This window comes from Salvia hispanica, chromosome 1 (assembly GCF_029641045.1).
Source record: "Salvia hispanica isolate PSC_SH4W2 chromosome 1, Shi_PSC_v1, whole genome shotgun sequence".
In the NCBI taxonomy this organism is placed as follows: Eukaryota; Viridiplantae; Streptophyta; class Magnoliopsida; order Lamiales; family Lamiaceae; genus Salvia; species Salvia hispanica.
In genome coordinates, this window is record NC_142692.1 from 22,619,213 (window position 1) to 22,630,060 (window position 10,848).

At 33.4% G+C, this 10,848-nt stretch overlaps 1 protein-coding gene across 1 annotated transcript; it reads left to right on the forward strand.

Annotated features, from left to right (window-relative positions):
• The first annotated feature begins 6,696 nt into the window (after positions 1–6,696).
• PTAC13 (plastid transcriptionally active 13) lies at positions 6,697–9,820 on the forward strand. Its single transcript, XM_048119114.2, has 4 exons — positions 6,697–7,147; positions 7,865–8,043; positions 8,622–8,970; positions 9,299–9,820. The coding sequence occupies exons 1-4, from the start codon at positions 6,749–6,751 to the stop codon at positions 9,377–9,379; spliced, it is 1,008 nt and encodes a 335-aa protein (XP_047975071.1). The 5' UTR covers positions 6,697–6,748; the 3' UTR covers positions 9,380–9,820.
• The last annotated feature ends 1,028 nt before the right edge of the window (positions 9,821–10,848 follow it).

The window sequence follows — 10,848 nt, forward strand, 5'->3', positions numbered from 1 at the left end:
GCTTAGAGAAAGTGAATATACCACAATCATCTACTCGGAGCGTAGATCGATTACAAATTATTTAATTGTTTCAAAATTAAATAATTCGTCACTTGTACGACCCGGTCCAATTGCGTTGATCGGACCACGATTCCAACAATTTTACTATTTTATGTTGACAGACACACTCAACATCAAGTTAAAAGAAAAAGGCATTCCATATTGTGATACAAACTCGATGAACCGTGCTACCAGCTATCATGGCCATGACTTCTGTAATAACAACTAATAAAAAAATTCACCTCATTCACTGAATGAATGAAATTTCTTGGTATGAAGGCAATTCAAGTTGTTCATAAATTACAAGACATCTTAAAGAGTGATCAAAACAACAAATTTCCAAATAAAAATCAAAATTTTAAGAATTTTTGGAGTCAAACAGATTAGCTTTTTATCCGGAGGGAGTGATATTCAGAGTGATCGAGTGTTGTAAATCCAGTAGGCGTTCTTTTAGAATCGGTCATTTGCTTCTGATTTTACTTTGTTCTAAAATGCTGCCCTTCGCTTTTGCTTTTGATATTTTTTTGGGAAGTCAGTTTCCATTTTGTGCAAAATATCTAAGAGGAGTGATTGAAATTTTTTGGGAACACGTGTATTATATTCTATAGAGTTTATGGTGTAGGAAACACATAGAAAGGAAAAGATTATATTCTTCTCCACAGTCTATATTCTTCTCCATATAAAGGAAAAGTTTATATTCATCAAGTGCTCTAAATCCTTGATCTTTTTTAACATTCTACCCATTGGCGGACCTACATGGGCATGGGGTCCCATAGAACCCCCAACATTCGGAATTGTTATTATATAATACATTAGTTTCACATTTTGAATAAATACATCAATCAGCTCAAGTAGCTGATCCTTTGGACTCTTTTTATGGAGACTCGAGTTCAATACTCTCCAAGTAGAAATTTAGCACATTTTTATACTTTATCCACAAAGCATTTGTTTAAGATTTTCCACAAGCTTTAATATTATTAACATACACAACTTCATTTGTTTGTTTTATTCATACTTTGCAATAAAAAAAAAGTCTTTATATTTGTTACTCCCCATTAAAATAAAAACATTATTTCTATATTTTTCTCTCCTACTTTATTATTTCTTTACTTAACTAATTAACTTATAAAATAACACCAAATAAAAATCTCGTATCAAAAACAAATGTTTTAGCCTTATTTATTACTCCCTATTAAAACGAAAACAATATCATCTCTATATTTTTCTTTCTCTTACTTTATAATTTCTTTACTTAACTTATAAAATAACACCAAATAAAACATACTAAAAAAACAAATGTTTTACATTCAGTGGGACACCATACCTTTATTATTTAACACTCATTATTCATCTATGTATCTCGCAACTTACTAAACCTATGCCATAACTACTAACAAATATCGAAAAATATTCAACAATTGTTAATTGTAAATTGGACCCCCCAGAGTAAAATTCCTGCATCCACCACTGATTCTACCGACAAATTGGAGCATAGATAAGTAAAACTGACGGCGTTTGAAAATATAGACGGAATGTATAAACTTGAACTCAAATGAAACATTTTGTATGATTTGTGTTAACTTCAAACATTTTGTATTAAATTGAAACATTGGTGAAACATTTTGTATGTATGGTGTAATTTTCCCTTATTTGGTCGGTTCGGTTAATAACTTAATCGACTTGTCAGTTAACTAACTCAAAAATTTGGTCAAAAAACTAACCGGAACCGACCCGATCTCAAGTTTGGTTACTTAATTAACCGACTCGGTTAGAACAGTCGGTTAACGGTTATAACTGAACTAACCGAATTTAAATTAAAATTTTTATGATTTTAACTTTTCATCTACTTTATTTTTATTTTATTTTATTTTTTTATTATTATTATTATTATTATTATTATATTTCTATTTACAAATAATACATAAATTGTTTAGGAACTTTAAAATACTTAAACTTAAAAATGATCTAAAATATAAAAACTTTTATCCAATAATAAGTGAAGGATTGTCCTATTTTTAAAATAGTAATGCTTAAGCACTTTATTGACTTTGAAAGATCTTATTTATAAAATTATATTTGGAAGCTTTATAAACTTTGAGATATTATAAGTATAATTGATAGAGATACAAATTAAAATAGATTATTTTGACATTGCAATATGAGACTTTGACAAAATTTGGAAGTAAATTGCAATTTCTTCTATTGTGACAAAGTTTGAAAGTAAATTACAATTACTTCTATCATTAATTACAAATATAATTTAAATTAAAATTATTTATGGTATTAACTTTTAACTTTCATCTAATTATTATTATTATTTTAATTATTATATTATTATTATTATACTCATATTTACAAGTAATACATAAATTGTTAAGGCACTTTAAAAGCCTTAAACTTTTTTGACATTGCAATATGAGACTTTAACAAAATTTGGAAGTAAATTACAATTTCTTCTTTTGTGACAAATTTTGTAAGTAAATTACAAATTTTCAAGTATTAATTAAAAAATATAGTTCAAATTAAAATTGAATTTAATTTCGGTTATCGGTCGGTTATCGGTTATAACCGATCGGTTATCCATAACCGGTCGGTTATAACCGATAACCCGTTGGAGCAAAATGTCAACCGACCAGAACACCGTAAATTTCGGTTATTGGTTAACCGATAACCGTCCGGTTCCGATTTGGTTCTCGGTTAACCGAATAACAGAAAACTGTTTACCCACCCCTACTTCAAAGGATCGACGTTGTTTGTCCATTCTCCATGTGTAGAGTCTTGACCGAATAACAGAAAATTGTTTACTCAATCTCAAATCTTTCAACTTATTCCCTTGCTCTTATTAGTAATTTGCATTGAAAAAATCTCGAATAATCACACTATAGATCTAAATAATATACATGAAGACAAGTGTCCTAATAATTCGAAGAATTTGAAGAATTAGGATTAGATCAACTAGAAAAAATTCTCCTCTCACACATAGGCACCGATTTTAGGTATTGGTGTCTAGGATTCAGTTTTGTCTTCAATACTATTTTATGGAGTCATGTATATAAATTGGCTTAGGGATCTATGGATGAATTGGAATAGACCAATCCACTGGATAATTACTAAATCAACCCAAAATATAATATAGAGGAAAGACCAAAACTGGTCCAGAATATATGCCCATTTTATGATTTTGGTCCTATACTTTATCTTTTGAATTTTTGCATCCTGAACATTTCAACTCGAATCACAATTGGTCATACACTAACAATTCCGTCAATTTTTAAACGGTTTTAACCCGATTTTGATGGTTTTAACAGTGTAATTCGGGTTTAAACCGTTTAAAAATCGGTCAGAATCGGGTTAAAACCATTTAAAAATTGACAGAATTGTTAGTGTATGACCAATTGTGATTCGAGTTGAAATGTTCAGGATGCAAAAATTCAAAAGATAAAGTATAGGACCAAAATCATAAAATCGACATATGTTCAGGTAGGGGTGTCGAAACGGGTAGCGGGTATCGGGAAACCCTCAACCCGACCCGCTACCCGCCGGGTAACGGGTACCCGCTACCCGACAACAATGGGAAACGGGGCGGGATCGGGTAGTTTGTTTTCAATTTTTGCGGGTATGGGTATACCCGCTACCCGCGTTGGTATACCCATTAAACCCGATATACCCGTTATTTTTAGGGTAAGGGTTTTCAAATATTTTATTTTAGTTAATTAATTTCAAATCTGTATATACTCCCCGACGATACACTTTATTTCCAATTATTTATCCGCTGCCAAATGAAGGATTGCAAGATTTGTGAAAGTGAAACTTTTATTAGTTTAGTGTCATTTATTAAAGATTTAAAATATTTAAACTTTTAGTTGAAGTTATTTATATTTAGACTTTTGATGAAAGTGAATTATTTTTTATTTTATATTAAACTTTTGAATGGTGATTTAATTTTAGACATGCCTGATGTTTCTATCATATTTGTTTATTTAAAATTTGGATTTGCATTATATTTCATACGTAGTCATATTATATTTAAGAGATGAGAAATCACCATATTTGTGCATAATTAATAGTTGGAAATTATGCAAATACAACAAAGTAAAAAAAAAATACAAATCTAAAATCATAGTGTAGCAACTAGCAACAATCCCTAAATTCATTCTAGAATTTCCAACATGTATATAAAATTATTGAATTAGATGACTAGTATTGATGATAAGCGAAAACTAAAAGCATAATACCATTGAATAATATAATACACAATTCAAGTTATGTATGCGGGTTTGGGTACCCGCAACTGCGGGTTTGGGACACCCGATGCGGGTATGGGGTTACCCGTTTAACTATACGGGTCGGGATTAGGTAGTATAATATTGACGTTTTCGGGTACGGGTACCCGCAAAATCGAGTTTGGATACCCGCGGGTACCCGTTTCGACACCCCTATGTTCAGGACCAGTTTTGGCCTTTACTCTTTAATATATATTGGGAGGGTTATATGTTGTCTGCGACCACACCTGCCACCGCTTCCTCAATACCGATGGCCCAGGCATAAAGGATCGATCCAGTCGATGCGCTCAAACTCAACACCGCCCTTTCCCACAACTCTGTCGTCGTCGTCTTCACAAAGCCCGAATTGATGGCGAGCCAATCTTCTGCTTGGGAAAATGCCACCAGTGTCATCGAAAATTGGATCTGAAAAAAAGACACAAAAAAGAGAGTGAAAAAAGGGAAGAACAAAGAATGAGAGATAAATTAAATATATTAATGAGAGGAGATATTAAATAGACTGAAATGTCTTTCATGTGCTTGATACTATTTTAGCTTTAAAAATTTCCAAGCATTGAAAAAGTAGGACGAACGATATTGAATCAAAGTTAAAGGACCTCAGGTGATATTTTTATACGCTACGAACCAAAATTGATACCTTTGCAAAATTTAAGAACTAAAAAAATGTTCCTCTTAAATTTTATACATAAGGATAAGGTATTAATACACTGTCATGGATTAATATGTGATTAAAATAAAATATATATGGGCGATTGAAAAATATAAAAAGTAATTATATACTCCCTCTGTCTCATTAAATATGCAATATTTGGTTTTCGGCACATGATTTTATATAGTGTTGTTTTGTGAGTTAATGAAGAAAGAGTAAAGTAAGAGAGAAGAAAAAGTAGAGAGAGTGTTGTTTCTAGTTTTGGAAACGTTTCATTTTTAATGTGACAAACAAAAAAGAAAAACATTTCATTTCTAATGGGACAGAGGGAATAAGAAATATTTTTCTTAAGTTTGATTTTGGTGTAAATGGTTGGAGTGAAATTACAATTTGATGTGCTATTTACATTAAAATATATTTGAGTTTGATGTAAATGATTGTAGATGTTCTAAGCCACTAGTCTTGCTTTGAAGACCTTAATTTTTACATTGGGATCTCGTTTTCACTTGCAAATCCAGTTCCCAACAGTAGTACGAGTTTCAAGTAGGATTGATATTTTGTAAACATATTTATTCTATTGATTGTAGTTCAAAATCCATTCTTATTCCTAAGAGCAATTATCCGAGTCATCCAACGTTTCCTTGCAGTTACATGGATTAGGTTCATTTTCGCCAGATATTGAGTCTGATGACTCTCCTAGACACATGGACCTTTTCGATTCACGAGGAACCCTCCCACTACGATGTGGTTCTATAATCTTAAATTTTTTACTATATCAGTCCCACATTTAATATTCATGTTTTTTTTTGTTTCGGGACGGTCCACCAAATTAATGTTTCCCCAGTCCCACAAGAATATCCGTTTTAGACGTAAGTTCCACAAGAATATGCACTTTCTACATTTGAAAACTCTTCTCTCTAATGAAGTGAGACACATTCTTCAATAACAATACTTTAATTATTTTTTATTCTACTTCTCTCTTATTTTATCAATTATTCATTAAAATCTGTGTTCAACAAAAAATGCATATTCTTGTAAAATGAATGGAATACTAGTTCTCTTTATTCCATCAGTGTTGGAATATATTCCCTTTTAGGATATTCTAGTATTAGTGTTGGGTCATTTTATATTATGAAAATAACACTCACTTATATATAGGGGTGTGATCTGTTGCTAACTTTTATTAAGTTATTAACTTGCTAACTCATCAATGCAATGTATTAAAAATGTTAACACGATGATACTGAAATGTCAACATAAACTTAAGTTGATATTTTAATACATTATGTTGACATAGTTTATTAAAATGTCAACACGAATATGTGTTGACATTTTAATATGATCCTGTTGACATTTTTAATACACTGTATTAGCAAGTTAACAATTTAAGAAAAGTTAGCATTTTAACGTATCTCAGTTATATATCTCCTATTTTATTCTGTTGTCTGCTTATTCTCGATCTCACTCTGTTTAATTTTTTAAATATGCATTTCTTATTCTTAGAACTTAAAAGAAATACTCCAATACTCATCAAACGAAGGGAGTATTTGTTTGTTACCTGGTAGGTTTTTCAGTCTAATAAGATTAATCCTAGTAATATTCTAACCATTTTTTATATTTCTGTAATTTTATTAATTTTGTAATATTAAAATTGGTAGTTATGCAAGCTAATTTAGAGGAACAGTATAGAAATAGGGGCTGGGCCCAAAAACGAGCTTATGACCCAATAACAGCAGCAGAATTCATTATCCACAACAATCCGTTGAAGCTGGAGAAGATGGAGCAAGGACTTATCTCATGGCGTCACGCAATATCCATCTCACCCCCTCTCCTGCTAATTCCTAGACCCACAGTCCCCAAACCCAAATTCCCAACAATCAGCGTGACCCTTAATTCAGTGGAGGAAAGCCCGGCGACGGGTAGAGAGAGGCGGCAGATGAGGAAGGAGAGAAGAGAGGGAAAGCCCGCCTACAACTGGAAGGAGGAGGTTGAGATGAAGCTCATCAAGAAGCCCAAGAAGCGCTACGTCTCTTGGATGGAGGAGCTCAATTTGGACAATCTCGCTTTGCTCGGCCCCCAGTGGTGGGTCGTCCGAGTTTCCAGAGTCTCCGGCCACGAAACGGCCGAAAGAGTGGCCCGTTTAATGGCCCGGACCTTTCCCAATATGGAATTCAAGGTAAATGTTCAATGGTTCCAATAATCTCAGGTTACTTGCTTTTTATGCAACTGCAGAATATATTTATATTCCTTTAAGTTGGTTGCATATGAAACTACACTGTGCTAGTGTTGTCTTGAACACGCGAATTTGCTTCTATTAAATCATCCACTTTAAGCGGTTAAGCTTTTTTTTAATCGTACTGAGAGGACTATATGCTGAATTTAAGGTTTGCAAGTTTTATTTGTTATTGTGATTAATTGAGCTTGCTTTTAAGGATCAACTTCGAATTGCTTGATTTAGAACTGAGCGTTGTGAATCCACTATGCCTACGAGGCTTTGTAATTAGCATCTTTACTCTATTCGATCAAATGAAAAAGGTCTGATGGGTGCGACACGAGTTTTAATAGTATAAGTTGTTGTATTGTGAATGGAAAACGGTCTCACATTAAAGATAATGCTATTCATGATTAACTAGTTTTAATAAGGGTAAAGAAGTTGCTAGATATATTGAGGGTAATATGATGCGGGGTAGTGTCTATAATTAAAAAGGAAATAGTTTTTGTGTACGTACGAAGATGGCAAAATGTGACTATTTTAAGGGACGAGAGAGTAATTGTCCATGCTGTGGAGGTCATGATGGAAAATACCCTTTTGCTGGCTTGATTGGCTGTTAATATGACTGCTAACTTGTTTGAGTCTTTGGTTCTGATTGCTGCTCTGTATGCTCATCCTCAGGTTTATAGTCCATCCGTCCAAATTAAAAGAAAATTGAAAAATGGCACACTCTCCGTTAAACCAAAACCAATCTTCCCTGGATGTATGTTTCTCAAGTGTGTGATGAACAAGGAGGTACATGACTTCATACGAGAATGTGATGGGGTTGGCGGGTTTATTGGATCAAAGGTTGGAAATACGTAAGACTTCCATGTTCGTACTTTTCTTGTTCTGTGGATCCTTTCTTCCAATTATTTGAAAAACATGGCATGTCTTGATAGATACAAGCATAGTACATGAGTCTGGCAGATCAATAGTTTCGATTTAATTTTGGCTTTAAATTGAACCAACTAACTCTTAGAAATAAAAACTGCAACATTAATAATAAATCCACCCATGGTATAGGAACACGTCGGGGGTGATGCTTGTAATTTTCTTACCATCTTGAATGAAATGTTATAGTAACTTATACTCCGTATGCTGTAATCATGTGAACATTTGTCCCGGATTTAGAATATGGTTTGCCGTATGCTCAGCCCCTCTGCCTGAAATTATCTGAAAATTTTAATGGAATTTCATAAATTTTATGCTTGTAAATCAGTGACCAATCTGAATATTAGTTATAGTGGTTAATTGTGGTAGCAGTTTTACTTTTGCTGACATGTAAATCTCCATCAAGAGCGAGCATAACTTCTGTATATTTTCTTGATGCTCTATCCTATTCATATTTGTTTTGTATCAGCAGACCAATCAAAATTTTACATTTTTACTCGTGCAGAAAGCGCCAGATCAATAAGCCTAGGCCAGTTGATGAAGATGACATGGAAGCTATATTCAAACAAGCAAAGGAAGAGCAGGTAAAAGCTGATCAAGCATTTGAAGAAGAGCAATTAAAGGCCGAAGCTTCCAATCCTGAAAAACTTGGTATAGATTCTCCTTTAGTCTCTCAAAATATTGCACAGGCAAAACCCATAAAAAAGACTGGTGGCAGAGGTAGAAAAAGTCGGAAAGAGACAATAGAGGGAATGACTATCTCCATAAAGCTTGGTTCGACTGTACAAGTTATGTCCGGGGCATTTGCTGGATTTTCTGGCACCCTTAAGAAGTTTGATAGCAAGACCGGGCTGGTATGTTATCTTGCTCATATCCTGTCTTATGTCACGAGTATAGGCTTCGGAAAATAGATTTAAAGAAAAAAAAGAAAAACCCCAAAGGAAAAAGGGTGAAGCCCAAGCCTAAGAATGGACATGTTTAATCTCATAAAATTAAGCTACAGTGAATTTGCAAGATTCCTTGTGTGATGTGTCTGCTTATCAGTGAAGCTCTTAACTTGTTTACATGCTCTTTTAACCTTTGACTTGCATATGCTTTTTCATTAATCATGAATCTCACAGTGAATTTGTCTTACTTTGCACATCACAAACTCTCTGGTGATATTAGTAACTTTTCATACAGGCGACCATTGGGTTTACACTTTTTGGGAAGGAAACTTTAGCGGATATTGACGCCAAGGAAATTGTTGCTGAGACGAGTTGACACAAAAGTATTGCAGAACTCTTAGATGGTAAATTACATTGAGGAACGGTAGATAGATTGTGTCCAAAACTGATGGCGAGACCCCTTAAATGGCCAGGAAAAGATTCAGCAGACGAACAATCATGCTAATTCGATATACATCTCCTCCGCCTGGTACGTTACCAAAATAAGAATCTACCACCAAAAATTCTTATGATGAAATATACTCCGATATCTTAGCGCGATGAGAGCATCCATTGTGGTTGTGTTATGGCGAGCCAAGAAGATAACTTTAACGTTCTCCATAGGCAAGGAGGCACTGGTAGATCCCATATTTGTTAGTTAGAAGGAAATGTTTGTGTTTAGATGTTGTATTCTATAGCCATCTGAGTTCCCATACCATGCATTGATATTTTATGCTTTTGAATCCGTGTTTATTCAATTTGCAGATATATTTTCTCATTTGCTGTAGTTGGTTACTTTGGCTTTGATCTAATGCTTACCAGCTACTTTTAATATCTGCCATTGATGTTTCTTATTGTATTAGATGGCTATATCTAGTTTGATGATTGATTGGTAGGTGAAATAAATGCTCACGAGTGCTATCAAGGCTAGATTTGGACATGGCATTGTAGACATGTGAAGCAATTCTCAGTAACCTATCTCTTACTGCTGGCTCTCTTATTGAACTACATTGAATATAATATTCCATTCGTCTTATTATAAGTGGCTTGTTACTGTGGGCACATAGATGAAGAAAGTTATACTAGTACTACTATCAAATGATCTCTGGATTGATCAGAAGATCCTTTCGGTTGGCTAGAATCCGTTACTTGAACAAAATTGGATCTCGTGGAATCATATTGAATATTTGACTATATATTATGTACCTTTTTAAAAAACCAATCCTTGTTTACCAACCACACACTGTCTTGATACGTTCCTAAAAAAATCTTATTCGTGCAGATTCTTCCCCCAATTAACGAAATCTACTTGCCGGGTTGTCCCCTTAACCCGGAAGCAGTTATAGATGCTATAGCACAACTTATTACGTGTTTAAAGTATTGTAATCCTGCTGGATTTGAACCGAGTTTCTTTTGCTTAAAAAATGTTCTTTTTGTTTAGAATGCGCCATTTTTAATGGAACGATAAAAAAAAATATGATCCACTTCTAAAGGGATTATGTGAGTAACTAATAGTGTATGCATATAGACTATAGTATTGTTTTTATGGGTTATGATATTTGCATAAGACAAATTTTTTCCTACCCGCTAAATTGAAATATTTAGGTACGTGGTCCAGATCCTTTTTTTTATTACTAAGCCGTAGCTACTTCATAAATGACATTAATTGCTAGAGATATCCATATGGGCATGTAAATAAGGAAAGTATTTTAAAATAAATTATAATATTGAGGCCCATTTGAAAAATTGAATTATTGAGGCCCATTTAGGTGGACCTGATAACTCATAAGCATATCGTGAAATTAA